Below are 19,227 nucleotides of genomic sequence, written 5' to 3'. Positions count from 1 at the left end.
AATGTTTATGGGGTTTAGGTTTGATCTTCTCCATGACTGGACTCATTCCTTGGCAGGGGGGAACCAGACGTCTTTCTGGATAAAAATATCCTCGACTCAGCCCAGGAGGAGATGAAAAAGTGAGGGATAAGGTGGAGTTCTGGGTTCTTGAATTAAATATTTGATGAAAGATGAATAACCCCTGTTCTGGGTTGTTTAGACTAGTAAAAAATCTGATCAAAGCTCTGTCACACTGCAAAAATCCTGAATTTTATAGTTATAGACCCAAATAAGTCAGGACATCTCTTTCAACCTGACACCGAGCACCCAACCCCTTTAGAAGTTTTAAGAGTAAAACAGAAAGAAAGGCAAGAGCACATTTAGTATTGCATTAGGAACCCCATATTCTCAGAACCATAAATCACAACTGGATCTGGGGAATGGCAAAAAGGGCCATAAATGGGGTGTGACCAAGGCAAGACCTTGTCAGGCATTTTTTCCAGGGAGTCACTTCTCCGAGCAAAGGGCACCACGTCGGAAGAACAGCTGACGTTGGGAGTGGGAGACGCCTCTGGAATCCCAGCTGCTGGCTGGGGTTATCATCCTGCTCAACCTGAGGAGGAGGCTCTGGGACAGCCAGGAGTGGAGTCAGGGGCAGATGCCGAGGATGGCAGCGCTGTGAGCTGGGTGGACACTCCCACCATCAGCATCATCTGCGCCATTCTGCTTCCCATTTGGTTTCAAAAACAAATGTATTTTCCTACTTCTGCTCTCTTTTATTAAACCTCACCTCAAAGCCTCCTCCCTTGGGTTGGAAGGGGCTTCCAAGACCATCCCTTTCCACCTGCCAGGCTGCTCCAAACCCCGTCCATCCTGGCCTTGGGCACTTCCAGGGGTGGGACAACCACAATCATGGAAGATAACCATGGGGATTAAGACATCTCTCATCACCTCAGCTTAAGCTGGCCAGCAATTCATCCCCAAAGTCAAAAACATCTGAATTAATACCTAATTAGTGGTCTCAGCCAGCTGAAGATTAAATGTTAAATCTTATCTTAGAGATTTATTAATAATTAAAAGTCCAGATCGTCACTCCAGCGTGGGAGGAATCCGCAGTGCTGGGATTTGTTCCCTCTGCTCGGGGTTCCTGTCACTGCAGGGTGGATTTCTGTGAAGGTGAACATTAACCCTGACAAGAAACATGTCAAGGCTTTCTGCAGGTGTTCCCAAACACATCACAGAAGCTCATTAACGATGTTGTCACGGTATCGTTGTTAACAGGAGTCGTAATAGCCCGGACACAGCCAGGAAATGAAAGTGCTGAATCAACAGGTGACACGTGGCCAAAGCTCAGCACTTGTGTGAGGAACACAACAGAGCAGTGTCAGCTCAATTCACCAGCTCAGACAGGCTGCAGGATCCAATTCCAGCTCCTCTAAAGATGTAAAACACAAAAATCAGCAGCTTTGTAAAGACAAAACTGAGAGGATCAAGTGAGAGTTGAGCCCAGGAGAAGGGAGAGCCCTGAGGACACCGGTGTGGGTGAAGCGCTCAAAAAAGCAGGGACCAGGGATCCAACCCATCCCCGAGACCAATAAAACACCAAAAACCAAATCCCAGGATCCCCGAGCTTGGAAAAGAGCTCCAAGGTCATGGAGTCCGAGCTGTGCCCAATCCCCACCTGGGAATCCAAACATCCAGGAATTCCTCGGACACCTCCAGGGATGGGGGCTCCAAACCTCCTGACAGGAGTTTGGACAATTCCTCCTCCCACGTGCCCACGGCAGGGGGTGGAATGAGATGTTCTGGAAGGTTCTTCCCACCCAAACCACCCCACAACTCCCTGATAACTCTGCTCCCCTTTCCAGCACATAAAAACCTGGTGTATTTATTTACTAATTACATAAAACCACAGCTAAACCACCACATCCAGCCGGGCTTTTTTTATTTAAAGGAATGCTCTGGAAAGAGGGAAAAAGACCTTTAGCAGAGCCTGCTCTCGCCCCAAAACTCAGCTTCGTTCTGCTGACACATGAAGACATTTTGGTGATAAATTAAGACACTCTGGGGATAAATGAAGACACTCCAGGTTAATGAAGGCACCGCGGAGATGCTGAGCTGGCTCGTCCCGGTGTTTACCCGCACACCAAGCAGGAGCAGGACATTAAACAACACCTTCATAACAGCACCTCATAAACCCCTCACGAACGCTCATTAATGTCTGACACGAGCCAAGCCGGCCCGGCTCAGCCCCATTACGAGCAACGCCAGCACAGAGCCAATTTCAGGGCCGCGTCCCAGCACATCAAAGGCTGTTAATTACCCTAATGACATCACGCGTCGGCAGCAGGATCTCTTCCGAGGGCCCAGTGCAAGGCAAGGGGACAGAGCCGAGCTCTGGGCGCAAAGCTGAGCCTTTGGGATGGTCCCAGAGCCTTTGGGATGTTCCCAGAGCTGCTGGGATGATCCCAAAGCTGTTAGGATGTTCCCAATGCTGTTCGGATGTTCCCAGAGCCTTTGGGATGATCACAGAGCTGCTGGGATGTTCCCAAAGCTGTTGGGAAGAATGCAGAGCTGCTGGGATGATCCCAGAGCTGTTAGGATGTTCCCAAAGCCTTTGGGATGATCACAGAGCTGCTGGGATGTTCCCAAATCTGCTGGGATGTTCCCAAAGCTGCTGGGATGTTCCCAATGCTGCCAGGATGTTCCCAAAGCCTTTGGGATGATCACAGAGCTGCTGGGATGTTCCCAAATCTGCTGGGATGTTCCCAAAGCTGCTGGGATGTTCCCAAAGCTGCTGGGATGTTCCCAAAGCTGCTGGGATGGTCCCAAAGCTGCTGGGATGTTCCCAAAGCTGCTGGGATGTTCCAAATGCTGTCAGGATGTTCCCAGAGCATTTGGGATGATCCCAAAACTGTTAGGATGTTCCCAAATCTGCTGGGATGTTCCCAAAGCTGCTGGGATGTTCCAAATGCTGTCAGGATGTTCCCAGAGCCTTTGGGATGATCCCAGAGCTGCTGGGATGGTCCCAGAGCTCTTCAGATGAATCCAGAGCTTCTGGGATGTTCTCAGTGCTGTCAGGATGTTCCCAGAGCCTTTGGGATTGTTGTAGGGTCACGAGGGAGGAATTCCCTGTTCTGTTATCGCTGGGGTGAAACGTTTTGCAAGGACGGGAGAACGAGAACGAGTTCAGACCAACAGAGGGGAGGTTCAGATGGGGCACTGGGAAGGAATCCTTCCCTGGGAGGGTGGGGAGGCCCCGGCACAGGTTATCCCACAGATTCCCCATCCCTGGAAGTGTCCAAGGCCAGGCTGGATGCGGCTTGGAGCAAAATCAGGGAAGGGACTCTTACAAAGTTTGAGGATCAGCCACACAAGGAGCGGCTCGGTGCCAGCCTTGGGCACATCCCCCCCAATCCTGCTTCCCAAAGCTTCATTCCTCCGTGTCCCAGCTGCCTCCCTGCAGGAAAAACTGAGCCAGAACCATCGATTCCCACTCCCCCAGAGCTGCTTCCCCCCTGCCGCTCCCACAAAAGGAGCTTTAGGAGGAGAGGGATGGATTTCTTTGGGTGCCTAACGAGGTCAGCGGGATAAAAGGCGGCTCTTCCTTCTCCCCATAAAGCTCTAAAATGGAAAGAGCCCGCAGGGTGTGAGGTGTTTTTCACCGGATTTGGGGATAACAATGCGTTAACGAGCCCGAGTGAGCAGAATAATTACAGCCACTGGAAAAGTTGCACATGAACACATTCCCTGCTGTGGTTTATTAGGATTTGGCACTCAGTGGCTCAGGTTTTCCGTGAAGCCTGAAGGACTATAAAAACTCCATATAAAAACCCCCATTTCCAAGCTTTCCGTCCAGTCCTTACTCTCCACCGTGAGCTCGGTAAGTTATTTCCCTATTTCTAGGCCTAAGAAAATACCATTTTCATACTCGGAACCGGAATCTGGATCCTGCAGGAATACCCTGACGCTGGGAATTAAGAAGGGTTGTTGCTGTTAAAGGCTCTTCCTTGGGTTTGTCGCTATTTTTTTTTAAAGGCAGAGACAGATAAATGGTTTTAAAGTCGAGCCTGAGATTTACAGAACCTGGCCCGGTTTGGGATGTCAGCTTTCTTCACCCTCTTCTTGGATCCGTATCTCTTACTTGCTTTGTTAAAATTGAATTCTAGATTTCTCCTTTATCACAGGCCATTTGTTTGAGTAGTTCGGGTGATAATTTTCCAGGTTTGGATCAGTTTTTGCCGGGCTGGGAATGTGGAGACCTCAGAGCCCATCCCAGGATCTGCAGGGACTCCAGGGGAGCTGGAGAGGGATTTTTCCTCAGGACCTGCGGGGACAGAAGGGGAATTTGGGTGGGATTTCAGGAAGGAATTGTTCCCTGTGAGGCTGGAGAGGTCCCAGCTCAGGTGATTCCATGGATTCTCCATCCCTGGAAGTGTCCAGGGCCAGGTTGGACAGGGCTTGGAGGAACCTGGGATGAGAGGAGGGGTTCTGGAGATCAGCAGCAGCAACTGCCCCCCAACCGCGGGGTCCAAGGGCGATTCCATCCTTTGCTTTTCCTGCTGCCGGCAGAAAGAAATTCCAGTGTCAGGTGAGGCACCTGGAAAGGAAATAAATGAGAATCCTGGTCCTAAAGAACTGAGAACCTCGGCACTAACCCCAGATAGGAACACAAGTCCAGAAATCCCCGTTTTCCCGGGGATTACCTGGAAATCAGCCGGAGCTGCGGGAGGGTATTTTTAGGGAAAAGCGAGGCTGTGCAGTTCGGTCGGAGAGCCGAGAGCTCCAATCCCCGCGCCAGCGCCCAGCAGGGAATTCCTTCAGCTCCCTCCCTGTGTTTTCCAGGATCCCCGGAGCCATGTCCTACTACGGCTACCAGTACAAGCAGCAGTGCTTCATCCCCGGCGGGATGAAGAGCCCCGCGCCCGCCTTCCCCCAGCAGTGCCAAAGCCCCGGGCTGGTGACCTGCGGCTCCTGCTCGCCCTGCGCCCCCGCGGGGGCCAAGCTCTGCACCGTCAGGAAAGCCCTGGCGAGCCCTCGCTGCCGGCAGGGCTGCGTGGAGACGCACCTGGTGGAAGGGCACCACTCCTCCTCCTCCTCGTCCTGCAGCAGCTCCCGCTGCCTGGACACCTGCCCCGCGCCCTTCCCGCAGCCGCTGCTGCAGGGCAGGGAGCTGAGCGTGCCCCGCTGCGGCCAGGGCGTGCTCAGGTGTCCCCAGGTGTGTGGCCCGGCGCCCGTGGGCCAGGACAGCTCCTGCCCCTACTCCTACCAGTGGTCCAACAGTTACCAGTACAACTGCGGGCAGTGAAAGCTCGCCGGGCTGCCCCGGGGCACGGCCAGGGCGTGAGGAGCAGGAGAACATCCAGCACTGAGGGGCAGCGCCCGGGAAAACAACGCTTCTCCTGCTGAAACCGCTCCTGAGCCCCCCTGGGAACCTTCTGGAACCTTCGGGAACCTTCTGGCTCCTGTAGGAACCTTCTGGAGCCTTTGGGAACCTTCTGGAGCCTTTGGGAACCTTTGGGAACCTTCTGGCTCCTGTAGGAACCTTCTGGAGCCTTTGGGAACCTTCTGGCTCCTGTAGGAACCTTCGGGAACCTTCTGGCTCCTGTAGGAACCTTCTGGAGCCTTTGGGAACCTTCTGGCTCCTGTAGGAACCTTCGGGAACCTTCTGGCTCCTGTAGGAACCTTCGGGAACCTTCTGGGAACCTTCTGGCTCCTGTAGGAACCTTCGGGAGCCTTTGGGAACCTTCTGGAGCCTTTGGGAACCTTTTGGCTCCTGTAGGAACCTTTGGGAACCTTCTGGCTCCTGTAGGAACCTTCGGGAACCTTCTGGGAACCTTTTGGCTCCTGTAGGAACCTTTGGGAACCTTCTGGAGCCTTTGGGAACCTTTGAGAACCTTCTGGCTCCTGTAGGAACCTTCGGGAACCTTCTGGGAACCTTTTGGCTCCTGTAGGAACCTTTGGGAACCTTCTGGAGCTTTTGGGAGCCTCCTGGAGCCTTTGGGAACCTTCTGGAACCTCTGGGACCCAGCCCTTGTTGAACCCTCTCCATGAATTCTCCGCATTAGATTTTGGGGTCTCGTAGCTTCTTTCCCTCTTCTCTTTTCCTCCGCCCCCCGTGCACGGGGAGGTTCTGGTGGCCACATGAAGGAGATGTGAGCCCGGCCACTCGCGTGGATGACACAGCCTCGGGGTGGCCTCAGTGCCACCCAAGAGCTCCCCGCGCCAATGCCGCTAAACATAAAATAAACTCATTTTTTTTCTGCTTCCGACTTCGTTCCAGAAGGAAATCTGTAAAGAAATTGGGTTTGGGTTGGTTTTTTGACTGGAGGGGTGGTGGGGTCACATCCCTGGAGGTGTCCAAGGACTCGGTGCCAGCTGGGGATTGGGCACAGGTCGGAGTTGATGGTCTGGGAGGGCTTTTCCAACCTCAGGGATTCGGGGTTTTTAATTCTCTACAAAACAAAAATAAATAAAATCGTGGGAAAAAATGGAAAATGGTGAAAAAACAGAACAAGTCAAGGGGGTCTCTTGTGCCAAGCAACTCATTCTCAAAGCATTTACTCCTTAAATATAATAATAAAAACTCCTTAGATAAAATAAATAAAGCAAAGCCAACCCGCCCCACAGGGGAGCCCAGCCCGGGCTGCTGAAAACAATCAGCAATTCCATCACTTCTGGCTCAATTCCATCACTTCTGGCTCAATTCCATCACTTCTGGCTCAATTCCATCACTTCTGGCTCAATTCCATCATCCACCGAGCCCTGCCGCGGTCTCCGAGCTCCATCCTGTGGCCGTGGGGGCTCCCAGCCTCTGGAATGTTCCCTCCTGACTCACCCCCGCACCCCGGTAATTAATTAACTGCTGCCCAACGAGCTCTGCTGATTCCCAGCGCCCGGATCCTGCCCCGCGAACCGCCCAGGGAGGAGCCAGACGGACAGAGACAGACAGACAGACAGACAGACAGACAGACAGACAGTGGAAGGCTCTCCAGGGACCTCTGTAGGGCTCAGCCTGTCCCTGGTACCCGCACAAGACACAAATTCCACATTTCCCCCGGGTTCTGCCTTTCCCTTGGCGGGGGGGACCCCGAGGTGATGCCCGAGGGGTTCGGGGAGCTCAGCCCGGCTCTGGGTGGGGAAGGTGGAGCAGGGCCGGTGTCGAAATCCCGAAATTGCTGCGCTGCTGTGATAAAGGGATGGAGCAGGGCCCGTGGGGAGAGGTGGAAAAGCAGGTCCGGGGTGCCCGGGACTCCTCTGGGATGGTTCTTGCCCGAGACTGAGGTGAGGCGGTGGAGAAATGAGGCTGCACTCAAAGGGAAGGAGGGATAAACCTGGAAAAGGTGGATCCCAGCCTGGGGGAGGCTGGAAGGGATCACCACTGAGCTCCTGGGAGTCTCTCCAAGGCTCTCCATCAGTCTATTCCTGCGCCTGACTCTATTTACCCTGCTCGGATCCTGTGGGGACGCTCCCGGCAGGTGCAAGGCTGGGAAAGGACAAAATCCCGTCGGGTCGTTCAGACCAAATCTTTGCACAGCAGGAAGAACTGAGATTTGCTGCTCCCTGTCCATCCCAAATTCCCCGAGCTCTCTCTGGGTGGTGCTGAAGGGATGAGGAGTGAGCAGGGCTGACCTCACCCAGCTGTCAGTGCTGGAGGTGCAGTTCCACCAGGAGAATCTGGGAGCTGAAATTCGAGTCCTAAGGATGATGGAATCATGGAATGGTTGGGGTTGGAAGGGGCTCAAAGCTCATTCCCACCACCCCGGGCTGCTCCGAGCTCCATCCAACCCTTCCAGGGATCCAAGGGCATCCAAAACTTCTCTGGACCACCTGTGCCAGGGCCTCCCCACCCTCACAGCCAAGGATTCCTTCCCAATATCCCATCTAAACCTTCCCTGTGTGTGTTTGAAGCTTTTCCTCCTTGTCCTGTCACTCCAGGCCCTTGGAAACGGGATAAGGAGACCCTCAGGTGTCTCTACCACACACAAAACAACAGATTTCAGATGCATCCCACAAAACAGGCCCTGGTTTTCCTGTCCTCTACTGAAATCCTCATGGAAGTAACAAAAATCAGCTGTCAGTGAGGAGGAAACGCTCCAACATCCTCAAAAATCACATTGCCCCGGAGCCACAAGGCTTCTCCCTGCTCCAGGGCTGGCTGCTGAAAATTGGGGTTGGTTTTGGTGGCCCCAGCGGCGCTGCTGGCACTGAGAGGGTCCCCGGTGCTGGTGACATTCCTTCCTCCAACTGTCCTCAGAGCAGCTAATCCTGATTTAGGCCAAAAACCTCGTGAAGCCTTTGGGGAGTTCCCAGGCAAATTAAATTAACAGTCGGATGTGACTCCCCGAGGATAATGAACGGAGCAATTAAGACTTTCCATTTGATGACTGTAATTTTCTGAATAACAAGGGGAGGAAGCTGCCTCAGTGTCACAGGGGAAAAACTGGGCAGATGACCCAGTAAAGAGCTGGGTGGGTCCTCAAAAATAGGAAGCAATGCAGTTAAACTGGCCAGGGCACGAGCGGCTCCCTCTTCGCCGGGAGTTTGTCCTGCCTTGTCCCCACGGATCCCTGGAGGATGCTGGAATGGGGTTGGCAGTGACGCAGCCATCGCTGGTGTCTGGGTGACAATGACAGGCTTGGCCAACAAAGCCCTCCTGGCATCCCAGAAATGCCTTCAGTTCCATGGTGGGGAGGAGAGAGAATGGAAAAATGCCCAGGAGGGGCTCTGGGAAACGCCAGCGTGTGAAGATAAAAGGTTTGGAGCAAATAAAGATCAAATCAAGACTCGCTGCGATATTTGGAGCTGCAGGGAGTGACCCAAGACAAAGCCACCAGGATTGATTTCCCTCCCTTCATGGTGGATGCTGTTCCCTCTGGGGAGATCTTGAAATGTCAAAATTACGGAACCTCAGAACGGTTTGGGTTAGAAAGAACCTCAGAAATCACCTTGTCCCACCCAAGCACGCCTTTTCCTAGCCCAGGGCAGCGGGAGAGAGCAGAATTCCCTCCTGGGAGGGGATCCTGGCTCTGCTCAGGCAGCCCCAGCCCAGGAACAGCCTCATTAAAACTGAAAATGTTCCTTCCTCGGCTGCCAGCGGCTCGGGCAGTGGCAGCTGCGTCCCGGGCACGTCCTGTCAGGTGTCCTGTCCCCAAACCCAGGGAGGAGTCTGAGCCACAGCCCCGAGCTGCTGCATCTCCAGCCGAGTGTCCGTGATTCCCCTGCCAACCACGCGTGCCCTTATCGGGACAGGAAATTCGGCTCCGAGGCGGTGCCTCGGTCACCCCCACGGGGCTCCGGGGTGGGTGTGGGCTGCGGGACCCTCCCGTGGCTCATTCCCCATCTGGAAGAGGGAGGAAATGGTTTTCCCCCACCCCGGGAGGGGGTGGGTGGCGGTCTCGGGGCTCTCCATCACGGTGGGAAGTCCAGCTCCAGGGATGATGTGATGGGAGCTGGGATGACACAACCCGAATGGGACACAGGCTGGTGTGTGCAGGAAGGAAGTGGCCCCAATTTTCCTGCAATTACCAAACCCTCCCGTGATGAGGTACGATAAGAGATCTGCACCTCTGAGGGAGCGGGGCTCTTGCTCAATTTTGACTTCTCCTCCTTTTTGTTTCATCTGCCGCAGGTGTCTGCCCTGGTCCGACCCAGCTCCAGGTCCTGGCTTGCCAGAAAGGCCCAGATTTAATTGATTTTCAAAATGTTTTTTCCACTTCTTCAGAAATTTCATTTATTTAAATGTGATCGTTTCTGTTTGACCACACTGGGAGAGCTTCCACTGGCCCAGGTGGCTCCAAGCCCCCTCCAGCCTGGCCTGGAGCACTTCCAGGGCTGGGAAATCCATGGAACCTGGACCCACCCTCACAGAGAACAATTCCTGCCCAATATCCACCTTACATTCCCCCTCTTTCAGTGTGAACTCATTCCCCGTGCCCTGTCCCTGCAGCTCCTGAGGAAAAATCCCTCTCCAGCTTCCCCAGAGTCCCTGCAGATTTTGGGAAGGGCTCTGGGGTCTCCACAGGCTGAGCATTCCCAGAATTTCCAGCCTGGATCCACAGGGAACAGGCTCCAATCCCCTTCATCACCCCCCTGATCCTCCACACCAAGCTCTGCCAGGAACTGAGCAGTCGGAAACATTTCGACCCCTCCGGGCCATTCCTGTGCTGGGATTTAAAAACCGCAAAAGTTTTGTTAAGCCGAGCTTTGCCAAAGGCAGGCCCAGCTCATCCCATTTCCAAATTCCCACTGCCAAATTCCCAGTGGAGCTCCAACAATTTCCCAACCAGCCTCGGAAGAATGAGGAACCACGATGGGGGAAAGAAGAAAATGGAAGCCAGGGTGTGGCTGAGGTTTAAATGTTGGTGGCAAAGTGCAGGGACCAAATAAAAGTGAAATTAGGGAAGCAAGGCACGGCTGGACAATCGACTGTTCCACTGCCAAAACCACCAAGGGTTAATTATTGGGGAAAGTTGTCCTGGTTGGGGTACGCAAACCTCATCAGCCGTGTCGAAATTCCTTTGGCAGGGAGATACACATTACAGCAGGTGTTGAAATCAGGAGAAATGAGCGCAGAAATCAGGGGAAATGCACACAGAAATCAGGGGAAATGTGCACAGAAATCAGGGGAAATGTGCACAGAAATCAGGGGAAATGTGCACAGAAATCAGAATAAATGCACCCAGAAATCAGGGGAAATGTGCACAGAAATCAGGGGAAATGTGCACAGAAATCAGGGGAAATGTGCATAGAAATCAGGATAAATGCACCCAGAAATCAGGATAAAGACACCCAGAAATCAGGGGAAATGTGCACAGAAATCAGGGGAAATGTGCACAGAAATCAGGATAAATGCACCCAGAAATCAGGGGAAATGCTCCCAGAAATCAGAATAAATGCACCCAGAAATCAGGGGAAATGCTCCCAGAAATCAGAATAAATGCACCCAGAAATCAGAATAAATGCTCCCAGAAATCAGAATAAATGCTCCCAGAAATCAGAATAAATGCACACAGAAATCAGAATAAATGCACCCAGAAATCAGAATAAATGCTCCCAGAAATCAGAATAAATGCACCCAGAAATCAGAATAAATGCACCCAGAAATCAGAATAAATGCACCCAGAAATCCAGAGCGATTTCAGTTTGCTGGGGAATTTCAGGAATATGATCCCAGCACTGACTCCCAGCCCCGTTCCCTGTCCTTGCAGCGAGACCCTGCCAGGGCACCCAGGGCTGAGCCACCAAACCCAGCTTTGTCCCTCCCCACAGGGAATCCTGAATCCTAAAACCCCAGGATTCATCTTTTCTGTGCCAGAACGTGCTGGAGGCCTGGCAGCAGCATCCTGGGTGCCCTCGATGCCAGCAGCAGATAAATCCGTTCTAAATATGCAAAGGATGTGCTGCAACCACAACCCTTCATTTGCTTTTTGAACCGGCACGGAATCCCTCAGCTTCTCCCTTCCCTGCCCTACTTTCCTCCCCATGGAGGGCTTTGGACATTCCCGTTGGGAGCTGGGTGGTCTCAGCTGGCTGTTCCTGAATTTAAACATCACCTCGGTTTTGTGGGGAGCACAGCATCGAATTTTGGGAAAGGCAGGGGCGGGGAGTTATTTATTAAAAATATATTAATTTGTTATTAATATATTAAATATATTATAAAATATATTATTATATATATCAGTATATATATAAATTATATATATTTTCTATATAGTAATAGAAAATATATTAGTAATAGAAAATATATTAGTATTAGAAAATATATTATTAACTATTAATATATTAATACATATAATATATTAATAAATTATTTGTTTTATATTTTGATATATATTTATTTATATTATAAATATAAATATATAGATATATTGATACTATATTAAAATATATAGATTTATTAATACTATAATAAAAATATTAATAAAATTAATTTTATTCCACTTTTTTTTTTTTTTTTTTTTTGCTGTGTTTATTTATTTTATTGAACTTTTTTTTGTGGGCTGTACCCGCTCGGCTGCTCATCCAGGTTCAGCGCTGGGGCTTGGGGAGGATGGGATAAAACCTCGTGCTCCAGGGCAGGAGCTGGGCGGGAAGGTGGCACCTGGAGCCTCCGGCTCTGTCACCAAGAACAGCTCTGAAATTATAAATCAAGCTCCCATCGCCCCAGCCCCATCTGAGAGGAAGATCCTCCCAACTCTGGCACTTTGGAGCTTGCCCGGAGCTGGAGAGTTTTGCTGCAGGAATTTCCTGCTGCTGTCTGGAGCAATTCCAGGCTGGCAGAAGGAAGGCAGGAGAAGTGGGAGCAAGCTCCATCCCTGCAGTTGAGGGATGAGGGCCTCACCACCCTCACAGGGAACAATTTCTTCACCACATCCAACCAAAACTTCCCCTCTTTCAGTTTTAACCCGTTCCCCCTTCTCCTGGCACTCCAAACCCTTGTAAAATTCTCTCCCCACGTTCCTTGTAGACCTTTCAGGTCCTGGCAGACCACAATGAGGTCACGCCAAAGCTTCTCTTCCTCGTGCTGAGCAGTCCCAGCTCCCTCAGCCTCCCTCCAAACCTCCCCAAGAACCATTCCACTCCTTCTTTGGGTCTCTTCCCTCCATCTCTTTTAGGTCAAACCCTCCAAAGGCTGTAAACCACCTGGAGCCTCCCAGCTTTTCATCACATCTGCCTCTGGAGGCATTTGTTGTGTTTTTGGGGAGCTGCAGGTCCTTGGACTCATCTGAGCCCAACGTGTCCCTCCAGCTCCTGGCAATAACGTGGGTGTCCATTAGAACATATAATGAACAGCCTGCCTTGCATCACGCCTTAATTACACGCCAGTCTGGCAGCTCAGAAATGTTTTCTAGAATGAGAAATAAATTCCCCACGTCCATAAAAAAAACCCAAACAACAAAACCCTCACGTGTCCTCTCTGGAATGATGGACTTTTCTAGAGAGGGGAGTAAAATTAAATCACTTTTTAGGCTGAAAATGCGCCTGGTTTTCGCTGTTTCCTCACTTTACTCGGAGTAGGTGGAGCCATCCAATAATTTTAATGCCGCCAACAACAAAAGAGGTGGTGGAAGGAAGGAAGGAAGATAGCAATCTGTGAAATGACGAGCCCGAGATTATGCGAAGTAAGTGGGCAGTTGGGGCTGGGCTTGGCTGTAAATAAATCAATCATTGTTTCTTTCCAAGAGGAGGTCCAAATCCTATATAAAAGTTGTCCCATACCACCTTCCCTCAGTCCCGTTGACTTCTTTCCACTGGTTCGTGCCGTGGGACACGGTAAGAGATTCCACGCTACTGATGGGAATTAATTTGGCTGATTAGGCTTGGAATGCTAAGGTGGAAATGCGGGGTTAAATGTGGCTTTGGGGTCTCAAAAATTCCTCTTTATTTGCACCTGGTTTGGTGGGGGTTTTTTTTGTTTTTCCTACCAATTCAGGGATCGTGTAACCACACAGGAAAAGGAGAGAGCTGGGACACGGAAAATCTGGGGTTTGGAGCCCCTTGGATTTCTCTGGGCCCAGCACCAGAGAATGGCACCACTCACACACACAACCCCTGGATTTTCTTGGAACACAAACCTTGAGGGAAAGGGCAGGAAAAAGAGAATTCGCGAGTACCCAGCAGAGAGTGGGAAGCAAAGGAACAAAGTGGGGCTCTATCCTCATTTTCCAGCTTTTTATCTGAATGTGGAACGGTTTCTTTCGGGCACTTCACTCCTTGGAGGAGTCGTTTTCACCTCGGGCCTTTTGACACCTGATCCTGCTGGTCTTTTTCTTTCAGAGCGGCCCCTTCCTTTCGCAGGAGCATCAACTCCTGCTGCCGGCAGACGCGGACGTGGCTGGGGTGGGGATTAAGCGCTAAAGAGGCGCTCAAACTTCAGAGCATCCCTCGGGGCCAGGCGCACATCAAACCCTGCAAGTGCTGCCCTGGGGCTGCTCAAATTTTGGGCTTTTTTTTTTCTACCCCCCGCTTCTTTTTGCATCGCTGACAACTTTTCCACAGGCTCTTCCTTCTCCTTCTGAAGGAGAAATGAAACACTGGGATCCTTTTGAAAGCGGGATTGAAGAATTTCAAAGTACAATGAAGTTGTTATGCAAATGACGAGCCGCTTTCTTTCCTGCGGCCGGGGAATATTTATCCCTATCCCTGAGCATTGCAGCCCTTTCCAAATTCCCAAACCACATTTGGATGAGGGCAATTCTGGGCCACCACGGCCTCGTGTGCCTCTTGCAGTGACACATCTGCTGCGAGAGGGAATTGTTATGGAATGATTGCTGTCCTAGATTAAAAAAAAGAACAGTTATATCTGGATAAGGAGGTTCTGTAGATGGAATAAGCTGAAAACTTCACAGGTTCTCGGTTTAATTGATTAATTCCTTTAGATGGCAATCCTTGCATCATTCAGAGGAGGAGGAAGGAGCAAAAAGAGAAGACAATTCCCTGCTGGAAGGGAATGGGGAGGCCCAGCAACACAACATTCCCTCCCTCTGGAATTGCTCAGGCCTGGTTTTTGTCTCTCTTGCAGGACTCCCATCACACAGACCATGGGTTCCCACCAGCAGAAGGGCGATGGCCAAGGGATGTCTGAGCAGTCCGGAGGGTGCCACGGCGGCGGCGGCGGCGGTGGAGGCTGCGGTTGCTGCTGCCACGGAGGAGGCGGCTGCCACAGCAGCGGTGGAGGAGGATCCATGGGACAGCAGAGCCAGGGATCGTCCTGCCATGGAGGAGGAGGAGGAGGAGGAGGAGGCTGCTGCGGCGGCGGTGGCGGCGGTGGCAGCGGTGGTGGGATAATTTATCAGACTCACGGGTCATCATCCTCCTGTGGAGGTGGAGGAGGAGGAGGAGGAGGAGGTGGAGGACAGCAGAGCCAAGGATCCATCTGCATTATTGGAGGAGGAGGAGGAGGTGGCGGCTCAGGGCAACAAAGCCAAGGTCCCATCATTATTGGAGGGGGTGGAGGTGGCGGAGGAGGAGGTTCTGACCACCAGAGCCATATGCCCATCTGCATAGGTGGAGGAATGGGAGGTGGTGGTGGAGGTTCAAGCCAGGAGGGCAAAGGAATCATCATCATTGGCGGAGGCAGCGGTGGAGGAGGAGGAGGAGGTGGCTCAGGCCACCAGGGCCAAGGTCCCATCTGCATTGGAGGTGGCAGTGGAGGAGGAGGAGGTGGTGGTGGTCAACAAAGCCAAGGTCCCATCATTATTGGTGGTGGTGGTGGTGGTGGTGGCTCAGGGCAGCAGAGCCAAGGTCCCATCTGCATTGGTGGGGGTGGCAAGGGAGGTGGAGGTGGTGGTGGTGGTGGCTCCGGGCAGAGCCAAGGTCCCATCTGCATTGGTGGGGGTGGCAAAGGAGGAGGAGGAGGTGGTGGCTCAGGCCACCAGGGCCAAGGTCCCATCATTATTAGTGGAGGAGGTGGTGGCGGTGGTGGTGGAGGTTCAGGCCACCAGGGCCAAGGTCCCATCTGCATTGGAGGTGGCAGTGGAGGTGGAGGAGGAGGAGGTGGTCAACAAAGCCAAGGTCCCATCATCATTGGTGGTGGTGGTGGTGGCGGCTCCGGGCAGAGCCAAGGTCCCATCTGCATTGGTGGGGGTGGCAAAGGAGGAGGAGGAGGTGGTGGAGGTGGTGGCTCAGGCCACCAGGGTCAAGGTCCCATCATTATTAGTGGTGGTGGAGGAGGAGGAGGTGGTGGAGGTTCAGGGCACCAGGGTCAAGGCCCCATCTGCATTGGAGGTGGCAGTGGAGGAGGTGGCGGTGGTGGCTCAGGCCACCAGGGCCAAGGTCCCATCATCATTGGTGGTGGAGGAGGAGGAGGAGGTGGAGGTGGAGGAGGTCACCAGAGTCAAGGCCCCATCTGCATTGGAGGTGGCAGTGGAGGAGGAGGAGGTGGTGGTGGCTCTGGTCACCAGAGTCAAGGTCCCATCTGCATTGGAGGTGGCAGTGGAGGTGGTGGTGGCGGTGGTGGCTCAGGCCACCAGGGCCAAGGCCCCATCATCATTGGTGGTGGTGGAGGAGGAGGAGGAGGAGGTGGCGGTGGTGGCTCAGGCCACCAGGGCCAAGGCCCCATCTGCATTGGAGGTGGCAGTGGAGGAGGAGGAGGAGGAGGTTCAGGCCACCAGGGCCAAGGTCCCGTCATCATCATCAGTGGTGGAGGAGGAGGTGGAGGTGGAGGTGGAGGTGGAGGTGGTTCCTCCAGCTCTGGAGGAATGTCCATGCAGCAGCAGACCCAGCCCATCTGCTGGCCACCGCAGACCAAGCACAAGTAGAGGCTGCCAGAAGGACTCTGACACCAAGGAAGCCCAAGATATGAAGATGCCTCACATTTCCTCCTCTGTTAAATTGAAGATTATTTGCGTTGTTCTTTTCTCCCTTCCCCTGGGAATGTTCTGACCGGAACCTCTGGTGTTGTGTATCCCTAATTCCAGCCAGGGTCGTTCCGTGTGCCTCAGTTTTCAGGTGTTTGCACCAGCCAATAAAACTTGCAGTTCTAGAGAGTTCCGTGTGTGAGTGGTTGATTTTCCAGCTCTGGTTGCTTCATTTCCATCCCTGCTTTGATTCCAGTGCTGATGCAATAAAGCTCCAGAGCAAAACTGCTCTGAAACCCCAGCGGGTAGAAGAGATTTTGGATTCACTAAATATTCTCAGGTCATTAATGTCTCTTGATGATGACGATGATCCCGACTTTTGCCCATCAGAGAAGGTACCACAAAGTTGATCACTGGGGTCTCTCTCCCTCACCAAAATTCTGGTGATGCCCAAGAACGTTCTGAGTGGGTTCAGAGAGAGAAGATGACCAAATTCTGCTAGGAAGGATTTCAGGGTGCAATCACAGGGGGTGAGAGAAGCTTCACGAGGTGGTGCAGAAGCTCCTGGTGCTCTCACAAGTGGAAGAGGAATGAGGGGGTTTGTCCAACACTTTTCCAGCTCTGAATTCCCAGTGGAATCCGGGCCAAGCCCAGGATTTCAGCCCCTTCCAAGGGCTGGGATGCTCAGGCCGGAAAACCTGGGGATTTCCTCATCCCCCAGGCCTAAAACACAGCTCGAGGTGTGAGTCTTCAGAGGGAGTTTCCCTGTGGGAGGCGATCCCTTTGATGTGGTCTGCTCTGGTAATTAGCAGGGAAAGGGAATTAGACCTCGGAACTGTTCTACGGGAGAGAGGTGACGGACACCTGGAATTGTCCCAGGAGAAACCGGAGTGACCCAGGGCTGTAACGGCTTCTCCTGTCCCTCCACCCCCTGCCCTCTCCCCCTTGGGGACCTCAGTGAGGGAAACACCTCAAAACACATCTGGATGAGCCCCTCCAGGCAGTGTTGCCCCTGGAATGGCTGAATTTCCTGGGATTTCATTATGGGAAGTCATCGAGGGTGCCAAAATTCCAGTGGCTGGGAACTGCACAAATGCTGGCACAGAGCAAAGCCAGAGTTTGGGGTCCCACTTCAGGAGGGTGGGAACGGTGCTGTCAGAAATCCCTGCACCCAAAAATGACCCAGGACCAGGAAAATCAGGATCTAAATTACAGAAATTCTCAGGGTGACAGCGGGAGCACAGCACAGCCTCAAATCCCATTTGTTCTTCAGAAATGTCATCCCCAAAACGGGCAGGAATTCATCCTTTTGGTCCATATCCATGTGCTGCTGCTCAGGGGGAATGTTGGATCTGGTACCCCTCCACCTCCATCGCTTGAAGTGGTGGGGCCTGCCTGACCTCAGCTCTCTCCAGAGTGGTGGAATCAAACAAAAATCCCCCTCAACCCTTCACTGCTGTGGTGGGAAACCTCCCACAGCCGTGGGGGATTCCTTTGGTGCCCCAGAAACACCAGAATTCCCCTGGCAATCTCCACAGTCACGGGATGGTGGAATCACAGAAAATCCTGAGGTGGAAGGGACCCCCAAGGATCACCAAATTCCAACTCCTGGCTCTGCACAGACGCCCCACCAATCCCCCCCTGTAACACTCAACAAAATGAGGCTCCCCAGCCCCTTCTGGTGTCGGTCACCAGCGGCATCTCCCGGCTGGAGTGGAGGCTGGCAACCTCCAGAATCCTGCTGGAGCCCCAGAATCCAACCTGGGAATTCAACCACGGGAGCCGAGCTCACGTGTGGGATCTGCTGTGGATGCAGGGCAGCCGAGGAAGTGATGCACGGGAGAAGCATCGTCCGCATCCAGTGAGTCAGGACAAGTAGGATGAAGGAGGAGAGTTTGCCTGGTAAATAAACCTATCACCATTCCTTTGGATGCCTCACTTCCCACTCAGGAAAAAGGGTATAAAAGTTGGTGGATCTCGGGGTGCTTCATTCGCTCAGCTTTGCCCTGAGGTGTCCGTGCTCAGAGCCGAGAGGGGTAAGTCCAGCTCTGCCCAAGGGTGGGATTCTTCTGCTTCCAAAACACAAAAGTTTGGGTAAAAAAACATCTGGTGGGTGGTGCTGGAAGGGCAGGGAAGTTGCTGGGATGAATTTAAATCTCTTATGGATGCCTTGGTCCCAGCAGACCGAACAGAAGCAGGATCAGCCCGTGCTGCAGAAGGTTGTCTTTGAGACATTGAGATGGAGACGGAGTGGCTTTGGGATGAAGAGATAAAAGGGATAAAAGTCTTTAAAAGATGATCCTGGACACTAGGAAGTGGTGTTGGGCTGGACTGTGGTCACGGGCCTTGGGAAATTCTCGGGATAATCGGTGGCTGCCCTGGAGTAAAAAGCTTTTCCTTGCAGGGTCACCGCTCCAAGATGTGCTCCAGACAAAGCGGGTGCGGCTGCGGCTGCGGCTGCTGCTGCTGCTGCCGGGGGAGTTACCAGTCCCAGGGCTCCTCCGGCGGGGGAGGAGGAGGAGGATCCTGCTGCGGTGGAGGATCCTCCGGTGGATCAGCCCAGAAGATCATCATCAGCTCTGGTGGTGGAGGAGGAGGAGGCTCCTCTGGATGCTGCGGAGGGGGATCCAGTGGCGGTTCTTCAGGAGGGAAGATGATGGGAGGTGGAGGCGGTGGAGGATGCTGCGGTGGAGGATCCGGTGGTGGCTCCTCAAAGAGCATGATGGGAGGTGGAGGTAGTGGAGGATCCTCTGGATGCTGTGGTGGAGGATCCGGTGGTGGATCTTCTGGAATGAAGATCATCATGGGAGGTGGAGGCGGTGGAGGTTCCTCCGGATGCTGCGGTGGAGGATCCGGTGGTGGCTCCTCAAAGAGCATGATGGGAGGTGGAGGTGGATCCTCTGGATGTTGCGGTGGAGGATCCAGTGGTGGATCCTCAAAGAGCATG

General features: G+C 52.9%; 1 protein-coding gene across 3 annotated transcripts in view; it reads right to left on the bottom strand.

The window, feature by feature from the left end:
• The window catches only part of LOC131590446 (claw keratin-like), a 47,558-nt gene that overhangs the window by 1,905 nt on the left and 26,426 nt on the right, over window positions 1-19,227 (bottom strand). The window contains exon 2 of one of the 3 annotated variants that reach the window (XM_058860517.1): window positions 9,547-9,642. The exons of the other annotated variants lie outside the window; for them this stretch is intronic. Coding sequence (XP_058716500.1) covers window positions 9,547-9,601 — 55 coding nt within the window. The 5' untranslated portion in view covers window positions 9,602-9,642. The remainder of the gene's footprint in view (window positions 1-9,546; window positions 9,643-19,227) is intronic. 3 annotated transcript variants of the gene reach the window in all.

The sequence above is a fragment of the Poecile atricapillus genome, chromosome 33 (genome assembly GCF_030490865.1).
Source record: "Poecile atricapillus isolate bPoeAtr1 chromosome 33, bPoeAtr1.hap1, whole genome shotgun sequence".
Classification (NCBI taxonomy): Eukaryota; Metazoa; Chordata; class Aves; order Passeriformes; family Paridae; genus Poecile; species Poecile atricapillus.
The sequence above is the reverse complement of the archived record's forward strand: the minus strand, read 5'-3'. Positions and strand labels throughout refer to the sequence as shown.